General features: G+C 52.6%; 1 protein-coding gene across 1 annotated transcript in view; it reads left to right on the forward strand.

The window, feature by feature from the left end:
* The first annotated feature begins 5,192 nt into the window (after window positions 1-5,192).
* Window positions 5,193-18,581, forward strand: part of LOC124686850 (dehydrin DHN1-like) — a 28,598-nt gene continuing 15,209 nt past the window's right edge. Inside the window, exon 1 of the mRNA XM_047220737.1 lies at window positions 5,193-5,314. Coding sequence (XP_047076693.1) covers window positions 5,193-5,314 — 122 coding nt within the window. The remainder of the gene's footprint in view (window positions 5,315-18,581) is intronic.

An 18,581-nucleotide genomic window follows, 5' to 3' on the forward strand; every position in this document is an offset into this window, starting at 1 on the left:
TCTACTTCCCAGAAGAGATGCTTCAGAAACCTCTGGTTGATTGCAAACCAGATTTTTTTTTGAAATTCTTTCGGGTGGAAACCCGACAAAGCTGCTATTATAAACTGGAGTACAAGACGACCCTAGGAGATACAAAGAATTACATAGGGGTCTAGAAAATAAGCAAAGAGGACCCTAAAAGAAAAACAAAAACGCGATCAAGTCCTCCATCTTCCTCCTCCAGATCGAGCTCGGATAACGGACTGCGCCACCATCTCCGGGGACGAACCACTTGGAGACGAAGCACAGGAGACACTGTTGGCCGGAGCAGAGCAGCGGCGGAGCGACAGCCCTACTGTCATTCAGTCCGACGCTAAAAAGCATCGGAGAAGAGCTCCTCATCAAAGCCGCCACCGCCACCGATCAACTCCCGTCAAATTATACCAAAAAAGATAATTGGTGAGTTCTTGGAACTGAGGTTCCATGGTTTATTCAACAAAGATAGAACTGGTAGCTGCATGAAGCAGCTTAAATACATATTCCACAAAAAGATAAGCACCTTTTATTATGTGATATTACGAAAACTTACTGTTGGATCCTTTGGTGCCTCCAGCAAGTACACCTCATAGCCAGATCTCTACAGAATAAAACAGAATCAGTAAGCTTACTATGAAAACATAATTAAAAAATAGATCAAAGACAATCATAATTCAGACAATAAAATCCAAACAATGAGTAGAGTAATAGAGTGCCCTCTCAAATGCATAGGACACTATCCAGCAAGGTTTGGACAAATTAGTCTACTGAAAGTCATGAACATTTGAACTGACTGTTGCCCATGTACCATCTAAGCTCTAAAGTAGTGCTGCTAAAAAATTGCAAGCTGAAGAATCAAAGGTACTTCAGAAACTAACCGAAGTATCAAAAAAACACATAAACATCCAACAATAGTGAATTCTTGGTATAAACAATGAAGACAGTGACAAAACCCTTAGAACCACATGTTTGATGGCTATGACGCAAACCATGTAAAAATTTAAAGCACGGGAGTGGTGTTTTGGAACATGGGTGCATATGCTCCCTATATTTTGAAATACATCTTATATACATTTTAAATTTCAAAAAATTGAAACAAAAAATTCATACGTACATCTTCACGTGCTACGCGCTCACAAAGTCGTTTCATAAAAAATCGACTTATCATGTGACATGTGTAAAAAAGACAAATTTCAGTCCTAAAAATAATGCTTTTCACAAGATAAAGTTCTCCTTTTTTACATAGATCACAAAAAATATTGTTTTTTCGTGAAACTTGGCGAATGCACATACATTATGGAGATGTGCATGTAGAATTTTTTATCCAATTTTTTTGACATTTCGAAACATGCTTTTTTTGGTAGAGGGAGCATACGCACCCGGGAGCCGAATTGAATTTCCACTCCTGTATGTGGTTAACTGCATACAGAAAATAGAAACAGCTAGCATATACATCCACAGTGGTAAACAAACACACATGTAGAGAGAGAGAGAGAGAGCGCGAGAGCGAGCGAGAGAGAGAGAGAGGTAGAGAGCGATAGCCGATTGTGCGTCTCATTGATGCCCAGCCACTTGAATTCTGATTATTTTTCTGAAAGATAATGTGTTACTGGTCTCTCATGGCCTACTTTTCCTTCCAACATCTCCGATCTGCATGCGAATTCTCATACCGCTTGTCCTTTTCCCCTCGTGAGAAAAGAGATGATGCATTTTTTAATCTAGTTTTTCCCTTATTTCTGATATTATCTTGAGTAGGGACAGATGTACTATCTTGGGTTCTATAATACTTGCACGAATCGTCAGCGTGTGTAAACTCATAGTCAGTACAAAAAGTAAAGTAGATATTTTAGTGTACTTCTTCATAAAATAATAAGTAGATAATGGCGTGCATATATACAGCATGGAAGCATCCCCGTGAATTTGGAAAATCATATGCAAGTCACAGAGAAAAAGTTGGAGGGAGGGCTTCTATAAATATTTTTCTATACTGCAATTAACTTGATGAAATGTGAGTATTGGCATAATGACGTCTCAAATTTTCAGTGCCCATATCTTAACTTTCCTCCAGCCAGTTTGGTCATTGACGAATAGAGTTTTCATGTATATTTGTAACCTTTTCTGAGTTTTTCTCTGTAGGCAAATCAATTGTTCCAGAATGACTGGAAGTTGTGCATGATAGTGGTTATTGCAGAGTGAGACTTAATCTGGATTTGCATCCTCCTTTGCAAACAGTAAATATAGAATTTTAATGTTACTTGTGCAGCTCTGTTTTTTGGAATACTCACTGGTCTGGTAAATACTTCGAGTAGAATTATTTAATAGCAAAATTAGTTTCTACATTGCGGCAGGTGTTACATTGGAGCTCGATCATGAACAAATTCATGTATAGGGCATCTAAAACTGAGCGTTGGTCGTTGACTAGCTGCACGCACACTGCCGCTGCCCACCAGATCGAGTCCTAGGCATGCCTGGTCAACACATCTCGTCTTTGGCTTTGAGGATTGCTGCAGAGGTGGACGGTACTGCTGCTTCCCGATTCAGCTTTGCTGAAGACCGTTGATCCCTGTACGGCTGTAAATAAAATCTGTGATTCCGGTTTTGTGGACAAAGACAAGACAGAGTGATGATAATCACCCCATTTGGAACTCCAGGAATAATGTCACTCATGGAGAGAAGGCTTTTGATCCGGGCAGAAGTATGGAATTTGTGAAAGATAATGTCCTTCCTATGAAGCTGCCTCGTGAAGTCGTGATCAAGGAAGCATAAGGGTATTTTAACGCATCTGTTGAAGATGCTGTTAGAGCATCTCTAGCATCTAGCAGAGCCTGAACTCGCAGCCGAAACCGTAAAATTCCGGTGAGAATAGGGGTTCGGGCCGAAACTGGGCCAGAACGGAGCCCGAACTTGCGGCCTGATCCGTATAACGAGTTCGGCCCTGAGAAATCGAGCGGTCGCCCCGTATTAAAAGGGTTCGCGGAGGGGAGTTCGATTTGAAAACCGAACACCCCTCGGCCGTTCCACTCCCTTCGCCGCCGCCAAGCCCCTTTTCTGGCGAGCAATCCAGCAGAGCCCGGGCACCAATCCACCCTCCGCGTTGGCGCGATGGCGTCCCGTGGCGGCTCCCAAGGCCGTGGCGCCGGATTGGGCGGCGGCGACTCGCCGCCGCGTCCGCCTGTGTTCCGCACCGAGGCGGAGCGGCGCAAATGGAACCGGTCGGAGGGCGCGCGCAAGCGCATCGCCCGCCGGTGGACGAAGTGGGGCTCACGCCCCCAGGGAAGCTCGCCAGGTACGTCAATACCGACGAGGGCTCCTCGTCCGGCCAGTCGCCGCGCACCGCGGCTCCCCGTCGCGGACAGCAGCGACGACGAGGACCTCGTCCCCACGCGGTCGCCCACCATCTCCACCGGCGACTACGTCCACGGCAGCGACGAGGAGGAGGCCGTCCTCGCGCAGACCAAGACCGTCAGCGAGGCGGAGGCCCGTGCTCGCTTCCGCCGGGAGGAGGCGGACACCGTCCGCCAGGTGAGAGAATACGAGGCGGCCCGCCGCGAGGCGCGCGTCCGCCGCGTGAAGCTCGAAATAGTCTAGCTTGACGCCGACGACGCGTGAAGCTCCTCCACGACAGCGTCGACGCCGTTTACTGCCGACACGCTGCGCCACCACCGGCAACGCCGCGCGTATAGACCACTATTTTAGGCTGCATTTTTCTTATCTAAGTAGCGCTCGCCGGTGTACAAGTATTATAGCTTTAATTTCTCGAACTATGTAAGTTTTGATGCTCAATCAGAGCATCAAATTCATCTCGATTATCGCCTAATTTACCCGTGGCATTTTAAATTCCATTTTTCAGTTCCACTTTTACGATTTCTAATCTGTGATAACGGTTTTCCGAACCGCAAACACGAGTTCGGTGAACTGAACTCACATTTTTCAGTTCACGTATTTACATGCTCTGCTAGAGATGCTCTTAGGCTGGTACCAATGCATCACCCCACTATAGCCTCGCCACGTCAACTTTTACCCCACTCTCATCCCACTCTCACCCCATGGTGCTAGTGCACGGGCTATAGTGCCAGCTCTCACTTCTCTCTCCTCCCTACCTCCCTACCGCCTCCCTACCGCCCCCACTAGCACCGCTATCTCCTCCCTCTCGCCTCCAACGCGGGCTATAGGCGGGCGGTACCGCCCCTACCGCCGGGCGGTGGATCCACCGCCCGCCGCTAGCGTCTCGCCCGCCTCTCGCCTCCCTCTCGCCCCGACGCGGGCGGTACCGCCCCGCCTCCAGCCCGCGTTGGCACCAGCCTTAGCTGATATACAATGAAAACAATAGTTGTGGTCCGTTCGATGAAAAGAGGCATGACATGAACAGCATATTTAATTGTCCCACCTAGAACTTTAGCATTCCCCCCTTTAAAGCTTATTTTCTTGTCAAATCATCTAACCCTATTACAAATATAGTATAGACGTAGACGCTGACAAATACACATATATACTTACTCATATGAACGCATGGCGTACGCACACACAACCTATCTTTGTGAGCACTTTTGAGAGATTGAGTTTAAGAAACTTAATTTGACGAAAATATCGCCTCTTACTGAAGAATATTTTATCTTTATAAGACAACTGTGTCAAATCTAATAGTATTTAACTTTGGTAGGCTGAAAGTATCACTGCTCTTTTAACCATTCAATTATATGTTGATTCTCTATTTTGAAAAGTTTGTAGATCCACCACGAAGAGCAACTAAGAAAAGTTGAACTGTGGCTCCTCTTAAATTTAGCAGGGAAATAAATTATGGTAATCAGATTTTCCACGTAGCACGCACGCTGTACCAAACCAAACATGTACAATGCAGAACTGCAGATGCATCCATGGTTCATGGAGTCGTGTCCTTCCATCCAGAGAGCCCGAAGCCATACGTGTCGCTATTGACGAAGCCGTGGCATGCACACCTATCATCCCGGCTTTGTTTTTTGGCGGGTAACCACCCCATCATAATGAGACCAATATATACGTGTGCATGCACACGTACACCTGCATCTCCAACTGGAACCACTATAAATAACCAACCCAACTTTATCTTCTCTGCATCGCAAGTCGCAACAACTCGATATATACAGAGCCACTTTTCATCTGCGCAGTCAAGCCTGAAATTTGAAGAGCGTATAGGTAGCATGGAGTACCAGGGGCAGCACGGGCACGAAACCAACAAGGTGGAGGAGTACGGCAAGCCGGTGGCCGGGCACGGCGGCGTCACCGGAGGCCCTACGGGAACACACGGCGCTGCAGCCGGAGGGTGGGTTTTGGCAGTCAACACATTCTGGCACGCCCGGTGGGACCATCGTCTACATCAACCACATCGCCATCTACATCTGAGATGGCGGACGGCACGCCAGTCACCTACGAGGATCTGCCTGATGACCTCAAGAAGCAATACAACGAGATCAAGGCTACCCTCGAAGCCGACCTCATCGGCTCTTTTCAGAGAACCCGTTCCGGTGGCATCAGATGGAAGGGGTTCTCACCGAAGGTGCACTCGATGGGGTAGACCTCTCCGCCCCGTCGGAGGAACGCACCGGGGTCTGCGGCGAGGAGATCAACTACCTGGTGGCTCACTCGCTACACCGCCACTCGAGAACTTGGTCAACGTGCCTGGAGCGTGTCGCTCGCGCGTCATCCAGGAGATCATGAGCCACCAGTACTCGCCGTCAGGACCAGCTCTCGGGACGCATCAAGGAGAGTTGCCATTCCAGTCCCGTCCACCGCTGCCATTTGCGTTGGCAGCACCTGCTGAAGTGCCGGCTACACCGGCATTCCTCGTCTACAGAATTGGTGGCGACCCCAGTGACTACCAGTTCTTAATGGAGGCGCCTAAGGAGATCCCTCATGGGTACGCGTGCATGTATGTGCCGGATTGTGGTGACCGGGCACTCACAAACCAGGCCACAACATCGGGGACTCCGGCGAAGACGAGGAGGAACGTCGGCGACAGAGCGAGACGTGGCTAACTAAATACGCCACACCGACGAAACTCCCGAGCCCAGCTCCTGCAGGCGGCTCGGAGCTGGAAAAGCAAACGTGGCAGGCCAAGTACGCCACCCCGGCGAATCTTCGGAGTGCAACTCCTACGGCCAGCACGGCGGATCGGATCGAGTACCATGCCGAGAGACCGGTTCGGCATGATGCCGAAAAGAAGGGCGATCGGCTATTCCAAGCCGTACCACGACGATTACGAGATGATCCCGCTGCCACCAAAATATCGGCTCCCCGACTTCTCCAAATTCGGTGGATCAGATGGCTCCAGCTCCATCGAGCACGTCGGCCGATATTTGGCTCAACTAGGACCGGCTTCGGTGTCGGATCAGCTACGCGTGAGGCTCTTTTCACGGTCCCTCACGGGATCGGCTTTTGGATGGTACACCTCTCTACCGGCGAACTCCATCCGGTCTTGGAAGCAATTGGAAGAACGAGTTCCATATGCAATACCATTCGAAGCTTCCGAGTCCGGCATTGCCGATCTAGCACAACTACGTCGAAGCGCGGAGAAACGGTGACGAGAATACATCCAGCGCTTCAGGAATCTCAGGAACCGATGTTACTCGGTTCGTATAAGCTGAAAAGGAAGCGATCGAGTTGGCGATAGCAGGCCTTGCAACACAGCTCAAGGACATGGCCTCCCAAGCGGATTATCCCTCACCGGCGCACATGGTTCGAAACTATCGGCATATGAACAGCGCCACCCCGACCTGTACCAAGACAAGTTCAAGCGTGCGGTAGTCATGGTCGATACGGAGGAGGATGAAGTGCCTGCGGGAGGCCAAGAGATAGCGGTGGCTGAGTGGACTCGGGGAGGAACCCCGTGGCCTGCAAATGGGTAAAGCCACCGGGGCCGCCCGGGGATTTGATTTTGACGTGACCAAGACTGAACAAATCTTCGACCTCCTGCTCAAGGAGAAACGAGTTGACGGTTCCTGAAGGTCTCAAGTTCCCCACGGCGAAAGAGCTAAACGGAAAGCCGTACGCAAATTCCACAACTCGCTTTCCCATGCCACCAACGACTGCCGGGTGTGGCGTCGGCACATCCAAGCGGCGATAGAGAAGGGGCGGCTAATTTTCAACCGGTACGCCATGAAGGTCGACACCCAACCCTTCCCCGCCGTTAACATGGTGGAAATCACCTACCACGAAGGTTGCCGGCCAGGTCCCTCGTTCGGCATCAACATGGTAGGACTCGGAAACCACTGCGGCAAAGATGGAGATGAGGGCAGCTGCTCTCACAGCAAGGATACGAGAAGAGGCCGCTCCACGCGATCGGCTCCGTCATGATGGCAAGCGCTATGTCACGAGAGGGAGAGGTGAAGAATATAAGATATCAGCGACCCCTCTCTGTTCACCTCCTCAACAAATATGTTAGTCAGTATGGTCAACGCCGGCGACCCAATTACGGTGATAGAGAAGATCGTTTGGCTAGAGAAGCCAGAAGATATCGTCGGCAGGATCACGAGGAGGAGGAACACGAGCGCTATGCCACGGAAGCATCAAGGGAGCAAGACGACAACGCCAGGCATTGGGACTGCCCCTTCTTCGGACACTGCTGGGATTCAGGAATGAGCCGATTGCCCACAATCGGCAATTGCCCAGAATGCAATCAGAAAAAGAAGGAGGCAGCCAACGTGTCTGTGTTCGGCGCCTAGGGCCTCTCCCGTCACAAAGCAAACGCGGCTGAGTCACCTCGTTGGGCAGATCTTGAGGATTCGGAGAACGAGGGGAAGTGGAAGAAGACAGGTACCACCGGCCAAGGTGGTGCCCACGACGGACTCGGCCGTTCCCGGAAGCGCGGGGTTCAGCGATTGCGCGGCCTGGAGGAAGCCGAAAGGTTGTACCTGCATACGCTAAGAAAGGCATGGCCTGAGCTGGCTGCAAAGGTTCAGCGAACCCTGGATGAAGAGGGTCGTCCACGGAAAATGGAGTGGCGCCCTAAACGGAGGAAAGCCGATGATGAGACATCGGCTGGCACAAACATGGTACTCGTCTTGCCGACGGAGCGTAGCGCTCCACGACTCTACGGAGCACACAAGGTGGACGACGGCGGGCGCATCAAGTCGGAGGTTGGGTTGGTTTCATCCGGCTGACCAAGTAGCAAGATCAAACCAATGGGCAAACCAGGAGAGGCTGATCCTTGTGATCGGCCCCAAAAATTTACGAAGGGAACTTACAAAACCTTCAACGAACAAGCAACGTGGAGGCCGATTCCAGCAATCGGCCAAAATTATCCTCACCTACCTTTCTACCTGGGTTCAACATGTTATCCAACAGAGCCGATACCATCAATTTTCTTGACAGAATCGGCTCGGGGGGGCACCCAGGTATATGAAAATGCGAGGATATGCAACAGAAGCATCTCATCTTTTGTTGATGGGTATTGGAATATGGGGGCTGATGTACAGGTCGGCCGTAAAAAAAATTAAAATGAAAATTCGAAAAATTTCGAACACAGCCGATGCAGCAGGCATCGACTTAAGGACATGAAAGCCGATGCATGGCCATCGACTCAAGGGAGATTTCTTCAAGGACAATGTCAGGAGCAGCCTGGGCGCGCGGATCGGATCAATGATCGGATTAATGTCGGGGAGCCTATCCGGCCGGCGAGGACCGAAGAAACTCGGGGGCAGCTCACCCGAGGGCTCTCCGTTTTTGGGAAGCCGATGTATATTTAAATCGGCTAGCTCGGCATAAGGAGCTCCCTCGGACATGATCAAGCCTAGGTCCATACAGCTTTGCTTTATCTTGGTCGAGACTCGGGGGCAACAAGCCCGGAAGATGCCCTGTTTTTGAGAGCCGATTAGGGTCACCTCGAGCCGCGGGCTGCATCATGGTCGTCTCGGGCGAGGAACTGGGAAGGAAAAGCCGACGCCTAGTACGGGGCTTGGACTGTCGTCGTTGCTGCAAGAAAGGAAAGAAGTCCGACGCGTTGCTGTCGGTCTTAGCATGGCAAACGGAGGGAATGAAATTGGAGCGATTAAAGGATAAATGGAAAGAACAATTTCATTAATTCCAAGGAGCGGCTTTACAAGAAAGAGCCGATGGCTCTCAAAGGAGGGATCTGGTGCCTAGTGCACTGCTACTACTAGTCCTATACTACTAGTCGTCGCTGTCCTCGTCATCGCCGCCGTCGACGTCGTCGGCGCTGCTCCCAGGGAGCTCTTCGTCGGCTGCTGCCCCGGCCCTTGGCCGGAGCCTCTTCCTCCTCGTCATCATCATCATCCTCGCTGTCCGCCCGGGAGCGGAAGCGCTTGGTAGGCGGGTACCCGATGGAGGAGGAGGAGTCATCCTCCTCCTCTTCCTCTTCGTCATCATCCTCGTCCTCGCCTGTCCGCCCACATGCGGGGGCGCTTCTTCGGCGGGAGCTGGGCGGAAGGAGAGGTTTTGGCCTTCGCTGCTTCTCCTTCTTTTTCCTCCTTGTCGGAGGAGAAGGGATTCACTGCGGGGTGGAGGCTATCCTGGGTCTTCTTCTTCGGCGAAGATTGGGGGAAGAGTTTTGAGAAGGAAGAGGAAGAGGAAGACATTGCTACAGGAGGAGGGGGTTTTTTGGTGCCGATAGCTGGGATGGAATAGAGGATATGAGAGAGAGCTAACCAGTCGGCGCGGTTAAATAATGATAAATCTGGCGAAGGATTAATGCCATTACAACTTCCAAGGGATCGATGCTAAAGCTGTCAGGATTTTTAGAGAAGCTGAGAAGACAGGGCATAATGATGACGGATGCTGTAACGGCTTTGCTCTGCTACGACATGACCCTTCGAAGGGAAAGCATAATGATTTTGGAAATGTTATTTCCAAAACCAGGGGGGCATGTGTTATCACCAAGATTTGACCGAGTCAGAGGTGGGCCGCAGTCAAGATGGGCTTAAGGAAATATACGTGGAGAATTATATGAATCGGCCTGTTGGGCTTAATTGCCCGTGTATCTGTAACATATTAGATCTATTTTAGTTTAGAGATAGAATCTTAGTCGTGCACGGTTTAGTGCACGCCCTCATTAGAAAGTCCCCTGGACTATAAATATGTATCTAGGGTTTATGGAATAAACAACAACTCACGTTCAACCCCAAAAACAAACCAATCTCGGCGCATCGCCAACCCCTTCACCTCGAGGGTTTCTATCAGGTAAGCGACATGCTGCCTAGATCGCATCTTGCGATCTAGGCAGCACAAGCCCCACGTTGTTCATGCGTTGCTCGTACTGAAGCGCTTTTGATGGCGAGCAACATAGTTATCTTTAGATGTGTTAGGGTTAGCATTGTTCTTCGTTTAAACATGCTTACGTAGTGCAACCCTTGCATATCTAGCCGTCCTCACGCCTATCTCGAGTGTGGGGCGGCACCCCGCTTGATCATTATTTAGTAGATCTGATCCGTTACGATTGCTCCTTGTTCTACAAGGATTAGTTTAATATCCGCAATAGTTTGGCCTTACAATGGGGGGAGGATCCGAGTGGCACGTAGGGTGGCGTTCGCAAGTCCTAAACGGGATGTTCCTAGGATCAACTTCATGTTGGTTTTTCGGCCTTGTTTAGGATCGGCTTACGAGCACCGTGCGTGGCCGCAAGGCCCAACCTGGAGTAGGATGATCCGGTTATGTGGTGAAAACCCTAAATCGTCGTAGATCTCATTAGCTTCATCTTGATCAAGCGGGACCACCAAGTATTCGTGCACCCCGTACGGATCATGGGTGGATCGGCTCTTTGAGCCGATTCACGAGATAACCCGAGAGCCGATCGAGGCTCGTATTTAACGTTTACATGTATGCCTGCAGGAAACTAAGCGAGGCAACCTCATCACCTTCCCGACCGGGTATAGGTCGGGTGGCACGCCCTTGCACTTCGCAACGCCGCGTGTGACCAGAAGAGCATTGCGGGCCGTCGCTCGGAGGGGTCTCAGCCAGCCGCAGCTCTAGGCTCCCCCCGGCTCTACAGTGTTGACAAGGCCGCTGCCCGCCGGTGGGTTTTGGTGGTCCTGCTTGATCAAGATGAAGCTAATGAAATCTACGACGATTTAGGGTTTTCACCGCATAACCGGATCATCCTACTCCAGGTTGGGCCTTGCGGCCACGCACGGTGCTCGTAAGCCGATCCTAAACAAGGCCGGAAAACCAACATGAAGTTGATCCTAGGAACATCCCGTTTAGGACTTGCGAACGCCACCCTACGTGCCACCGGATCCTCCCCCCATTGTAAGGCCAAACTATTGCAGATATTAAACTAATCCTTGTAGAACAAGGAGCAATCGTAACGGATCAGATCTACTAAATAATGATCAAGCGGGGTGCCGCCCCCACTCCTGAGATAGGCGTGAGGACGGCTAGATATGCAAGGGTTGCACTACGTAAGCATGCTTAAACGAAGAACAATGCTAACCCTAACACATCTAAAGATAACTACGTTGCTCGCCATCAAAAGCGCTTCAGTACGAGCAACGCATGAACAACGTGGGGCTTGTGCTGCCTAGATCGCAACACCCAGGTATATGAAAATGCGAGGATATGCAACAGAAGCATCTCATCTTTTGTTGATAGGTATAGGTCAGGTGGCACGCCCTTGCACTTCGCAACGCCGCGTGTGACCAGAAGAGCATTGCGGGCCGTCGCTCGGAGGGGTCTCAGCCAGCCGCAGCTCTAGGCTCCCCCGGCTCTACGGTGTTGACAAGGCCGCTGCCCGCCGGTGGGTTTTGGCGGTCAACACATTCCGGCACGCCCGGTGGGACAATCGTCTACATCAACCACATCGCCATCTACATCCGAGATGGCGGACGGCACGCCGGCCACCTACGAGGATCCGCCCGACGACCTCAAGAAGCAATACAACGAGATCAAGGCTACCCTCGAAGCCGACCTCATCGGCTCTTTTCGGAGAACCCGTTCCGGTGGCATCGGATGGAAGGGGTTCTCACCGCGAAGGTGCACTCGATGGGATAGACCTCTCTTCCCCGTCGGAGGAACGCACCGGGGTCTCGGCGGCGGAGATCAACTACCCGGTGGCTCACTCGCTACACCGCCACTCGAGAACTTGGTCAACGTGCTGGAGCGTGTCGCTCCGCGCGTGATCCGAGAGATCATGAGCCACCGGTACTCGCCGTCGGGACCAGCTCTCGGGACTCATCAAGGAGAGTTGCCTTTCCGGTCCCGTCCACCGCCGCCGTTTGCGTTGGCGGCACCAGCTGAAGTGCCGACTACACCGGCATTCCTCGTCTACGAGATTGGTGGCGACCCCGGTGACTACCGGTTCTTAATGGAGGCGCCTAAGGAGATCCCTCATGGATACGCGTGCATGTATGTGCCGGATTGTGGTGACCGGGCACTCACAAACCAGGCAACAACGATCGGGGACTCCGGCGAAGACCGGGAGGAACGTCGGCGACGGAGCGGATGTGGTTAACTAAATACGCCACGCCGACGAAACTCCCGAGCCCGGCTCCTGCAGGCTGGCTCGGAGCTGGAAAAGCAAACATGGCAGGCCAAGTACGCCACCCCGGCAAATCTTCGAGTGCAACTCCTTCGGCCAGCACAGCGGATCAGATCGGTACTATACCGAGAGACCAGTTCGGCATGATACCGAAAGAAGGGCGAGTCGGCTATTCCAAGCCGTACCCCGACGATTACGAGATGATCCCGCTGCCACCTAAATATCGGCTCCCCGACTTCTCCAAATTCGGTGGATCGGATGGCTCCAGCTCCATCGAGCACGTCGGCCGATATTTGGCTCAACTAGGACCGGCTTCGGTGTCGGATCAGCTACGCGTGAGGCTCTTTTCACGGTCCCTCACGGGATCGGCTTTTGGATGGTACACCTCGCTGCCGGCAAACTCCATCCGAGTCTTGGAAGCAATTGGAAGAGCAGTTCCATATGCAATACCATTCGAAGCTTCCGAGTCCGGCATTGCCGATCTAGCACAACTACGTCGAAGCGCTGAGAAACGGTGACGAATACATCCGGCGCTTCAGGAATCTTAGGAACCGATGTTATTCGGTTCGTATAACCGAAAAGGAAGCAGTCGAGTTGGCAGTAGCTGGCCTTGCAACACAGCTCAAGGACATGGCCTCCCAACCAGATTATCCCTCGCTGGCGCACATGGTTCAGAAACTATCAGCATATGAACAGCGCCACCCCGACATGTACCAAGACAAGTTCAAGCGTGCAGTAGTTATGGTCGATACAGAGGAGGATGAAGTGCTCGCGGGAGGCCAAGAGATAGCGATGGGCTGAGTGGACTCGGGGGGAACCCCGTGGCCTCGCAAATGGGTAAAGCCACCGGGGCCGCCCGGGGATTTGATTTTGACGTGACCAAGACTGAACAGATCTTCGACCTCCTGCTCAAGGAGAAACAAGTTGACGGTTCCTCGAAGGTCTCAAGTTCCCCACGGCGAAAGAGCTAAACGGAAAGCCGTATCGCAAATTCCACAACTCGCTTTCCCATGCCACCAACGACCGCCGGGTGTGGCGTCGGCACATCCAAGCGGCGATAGAGAAGGGGCGGCTAATTTTCAACCAGTACGCCATGAAGGTCGACACCCAACCCTTCCCCGCCGTTAACATGGTGGAAATCACCTACCCCGAAGGTTGCCAGCCAGGTCCCTCGTTCAGCATCAACATGGTAGGACTCGGAAACCACTCGGCAAAGATGGAGATGAGGGCAGCTGCTCTCACAGCGAAGGATACGGAAGAGGCCGCTCCACGCGATCGGCTCCGTCATGATGGCAAGCGCTATGTCACGGAGGGAGAGGTGAAAAATGTAAGATATCGGCGACCCTCTCTCGATCACCTCCTCAGCAAATACGTTAGTCAGTATGACCAACGCCGGCGACCCAATTACGATGATAGAGAAGATCGTTTGGCTAGAGAAGCCAGAAGACATCGTCGGCAGAATCGCGATGAGGAGGAGCACGAGCGCTATGCCACGGAAGCATCAAGGGAGCAAGACGACAACGCCAGGCATTGGGACTGCCCCTTCTTCATACACTCGCTGGGATTCAGAATGAGCCGATTGCCCACAATCGGCAATTGCCCGAATGCAATCGGAGAAAGAAGGAGGCAGCCAACGTGTCCGTGTTCGAGCGCCTAGGGCCTCTCCCGCCACAAAGCAAACGCGCCGAGTCACCTCGTTGGGCAGATCTTGAAGATTCAGAAGACGAGGGAGAAGTGGAAGAAGACAGGTACCACCGGCCAAGGTGGTGCCCCGACGGACTCAGCCGTTCCCAAAAGCGCAGGGTTCAGCGATTGCGCGGCCTGGAGGAAGCCGAAAGGTTGTACCTGCATACGCTAAGGAAGGCACGGCCTGATCTCGGCTGCAAAAGTTCAGCGAACCCTGGATGAAGAGGGTCGTCCACGGAAAATGGAGTGGCGCCCCAAACAGAGGAAAGCCGATGATGAGACATCGGCCGGCACAAACATGGTACTCGTCTTGCCGACGGAGCTTAGCCCTCCACGACTCTACTGAGCATTCAAGGTGGACGACAGCAAGCGCATCAAGTCGGAGGTTGGGTTGGTTTCATCCAGCTCGACCAAGTAGCAAGATCAAACCAATGAGCAAACCAGGAGAGGCTGATCCTTGTGATCGGCCCCAAAAATTTACGAAGGGAACTTACAAGACCTTCAACGAATAAGCAACGTGGAGGCCGATTCCAGTAATCGGCCAAAAAATTATCCTCACCTACCTTTCTACCTGGGTTCAACATGTTATCCAACAGAGCCGATACCATCAAATTTCTTGACAGAATCGGCTCGGGGGGGCACCCAGGTATATGAAAATGCGAGGATATGCAACAGAAGCATCTCATCTTTTGTTGATAGGTATAGGTCAGGTGGCACGCCCTTGCACTTCGCAACGCCGCGTGTGACCAGAAGAGCATTGCGGGCCGTCGCTCGGAGGGGTCTCAGCCAGCCGCAGCTCTAGGCTCCCCCCGGCTCTACAGTGTTGACAAGGCCGCTGCCCGCCGGTGGGTTTTGGCAGTCAACACATTCACCAACGTCTACCCGGTGTTATCACCAGAATTTGACCAAGTCAGAGGAGGGCCGCGATCAAAGATGGATGTGAAGAAATATATAGAAGAAGTATGTGGATCGGCCTTTTATACCAAGTTGGGCTTAATTGCCCGTGTATCTGTAACATATTAGATCGTATTTTAGTTTAGAGATAGAATCTTAGTCGTGCACGGTTTAGTGCACGCCCTCATTAGAAAGTCCCCTGGACTATAAATATGTACCTAGGGTTTATGGAATAAACAACAACTCACGTTCAACCCCAAAAACAAACCAATCTCGGCGCATCGCCAACCCCTTCACCTCAAGGGTTTCTATCAGGTAAGCGACATGCTGCCTAGATCGCATCTTGCGATCTAGGCAGCACAAGCCCCACGTTGTTCATGCGTTGCTCGTACTGAAGCGCTTTTGATGGCGAGCAACGTAGTTATCATTAGATGTGTTAGGGTTAGCATTGTTCTTCGTTTAAGCATGCTTACGTAGTGCAACCCTTGCATATCTAGCCGTCCTCACGCCTATCTCAGGTGTGGGGGCGGCACCCGCTTGATCATTATTTAGTAGATCTGATCCGTTACGATTGCTCCTTGTTCTACAAGGATTAGTTTAATATCTCGCAATAGTTTGGCCTTACAATGGGGGGAGGATCCAGTGGCACATAGGGTGGCGTTCGCAAGTCCTAAACGGGATGTTCCTAGGATCAACTTCATGTTGGTTTTTTGGCCTTGTTTAGGATCGGCTTACGAGCACCGTGCGTGGCCGCAAGGCCCAACCTCGGAGTAGGATGATCCGGTTATGCGGTGAAAACCCTAAATCGTCGTAGATCTCATTAGCTTCATCTTGATCAAGCAGGACCACCAAGTATTCGTGCACCCCGTACGGATCATGGGTGGATCGGCTCTTTGAGCCGATTCACAGATAACCCGAGAGCCGATCGAGGCTCGTATTTAACGTTTACATGTATGCCCCGCAGAAACTAAGCGAGGCAACCTCATCACCTTCCCCGACCAGGTATAGGTCAGGTGGCACGCCCTGCACTTCGCAACGCCGCGTGTGACCGGAAGAGCATTGCGGGCCGTCGCTCGGAGGGGTCTCAGCCAGCCGCAGCTCTAGGCTCCCCCCGGCTCTACAAGTGTTGACAAGGCCGCTGCCCGCCGGTGGGTTTTGGCAATCAACACATTCTCGGCACGCACCGGTGGGACAATCGTCTACATCAACCACATCGCCATCTACATCCGAGATGGCGGACGGTACGCCGCTCACCTACGAGGATCCGCCTCGATGACCTCAAGAAGCAATACAACGAGATCAAGGCTACCCTCGAAGCCGACCTCATCGGCTCTTTTCGCAGAACCCGTTCCGGTGGCATCGGATGGAAGGGGTTCTCACCGAAGGTGCACTCGATGGGGTAGACCTCTCCGCCCCGTCGGAGGAACGCACCGGGGTCTCGCGGCAGAGATCAACTACCCGGTGGCTCACTCGCTACACCGCCACTCGAGAACTTGGTCAACGTGCTGGAGCGTGTCGCTCCGCGCGTCATCCAGGAGATCATGAGCCACCAGCACTCGCCGTCGGGACCAGCTCTCGGGACGCATCAAGGAGAGTTGCCATTCCGGTCCCGTCCACCGCTGCCATTTGCGTTGGCGGCACCTGCCGAAGTGCCGGCTACACCGGCATTCCTCGTCTACGCGAATTGGTGGCGACCCCGGTGACTACCGAGCTCTTAATGGAGGCGCCTAAGGAGATCCCTCATGGGTACGCGTGCATGTATGTGCCGGATTGTGGTGACTCGGGCACTCACAAACCAGGCCACAACATCGGGGACTCCGGCGAAGACAGGAGGAACGTCGGCGACAGAGCGTACGTGGCTAACTAAATACGCCACACCGACGAAACTCCCGAGCCCAGCTCTCCGCAGCTGGCTCGTAGCTGGAAAAGCAAACGTGGCAGGCCAAGTACGCCACCCCGGCGAATCTTCGGAGTGCAACTCCTACGGCCAAGCACAACGGATCAGATCGGTACCATATCGAGAGACCGGCTCGGCATGATGCCGAAAAGAAGGGCGGTCGGCTATTCCAAGCCGTACCTCGACGATTACGAGATGATCCCGCTGCCACCAAAATATCGGCTCCTCGACTTCTCCAAATTCGGTGGATCGGATGGCTCCAGCTCCATCGAGCACGTCGGCCGATATTTGGCTCAACTAGGACCGGCTTCGGTGTCGGATCAGCTACGCGTGAGGCTCTTTTCACGAGTCCCTCACGGGATCGGCTTTTGGATGGTACACCTCTCTACCGGCGAACTCCATCCGGTCTTGGAAGCAATTGGAAGAACAGTTCCATATGCAATACCATTCGAAGCTTCCGAGTCCGGCATTGCCGATCTAGCACAACTACGTCGAAGCGCGGAGAAACGGTGACAGAATACATCCGGCGCTTCGAGAATCTCAGGAACCGATGTTACTCGGTTCGTATAACCGAAAAGGAAGCGAGTCGAGTTGGCGTAGCGTGCCTTGCAACACAGCTCAAGGACATGGCCTCCCAAGCAGATTATCCCTCACCGGCGCACATGGTTCGAAACTATCGGCATATGAACGAGCGCCACCCCCGACCTGTACCAAGACAAGTTCAAGCGTGCGGTAGTCATGGTCGATACGGAGGAGGATGAAGTGCTCGCGGGAGGCCAAGAGATAGCGATGGCTGAGTGGACTCGGGGAGGAACCCCTGTGGCCCGCAAATGGGTAAAGCCACCAGGGCCGCCCGGGGGATTTGATTTTGACGTGACCAAGACCGAACAAATCTTCGACCTCCTGCTCAAGGAGAAACAGTTGACGGTTCCTCGAAGGTCTCAAGTTCCCCACGGCGAAAGAGCTAAACGGAAAGCCGTACCGCAAATTCCACAACTCGCTTTCCCATGCCACCAACGACCGCGGGTGTGGCGTCGGCACATCCAAGCGGCGATAGAGAAGGGGCGGCTAATTTTCAACCGAGTACGCCATGAAGGTCGACACCCAACCCTTCCCCGCCGTTAACATGGTGGAAATCACCTACCCCGAAGGTTGCCGCCCAGGTCCCTCGTTCAGCATCAACATGGTAGGACCTCGGAAACCACTCCGGCAAAGATGGAGATGAGGGCAGCTGCTCTCACAGCAAGGATACGGAAGAGGCCGCTCCACGCGATCGGCTCCGTCATGATGGCAAGCGCTATGTCACGAGAGGGAGAGGTGAAGAATATAAGATATCAGCGACCCTCTCTCCGATCATCTCCTCAACAAATATGTTAGTCAGTATGGTCAACGCCGGCGACCCAATTACGGTGATAGAGAAGATCGTTTGGCTAGAGAAGCCAGAAGATATCGTCGGCAGGATCACGATGAGGAGGAACACGAGCGCTATGCCACGGAAGCATCAAGGGAGCAAGACGACAACGCCAGGCATTGGGACTGCCCCTTCTTCAGACACTGCTGGGATTCAGGAATGAGCCGATTGCCCACAATCGGCAATTGCCCGAATGCAATCGAAAAAGAAGGAGG

This window comes from Lolium rigidum, chromosome 2 (assembly GCF_022539505.1).
Source record: "Lolium rigidum isolate FL_2022 chromosome 2, APGP_CSIRO_Lrig_0.1, whole genome shotgun sequence".
Taxonomy (NCBI): domain Eukaryota; kingdom Viridiplantae; phylum Streptophyta; class Magnoliopsida; order Poales; family Poaceae; genus Lolium; species Lolium rigidum.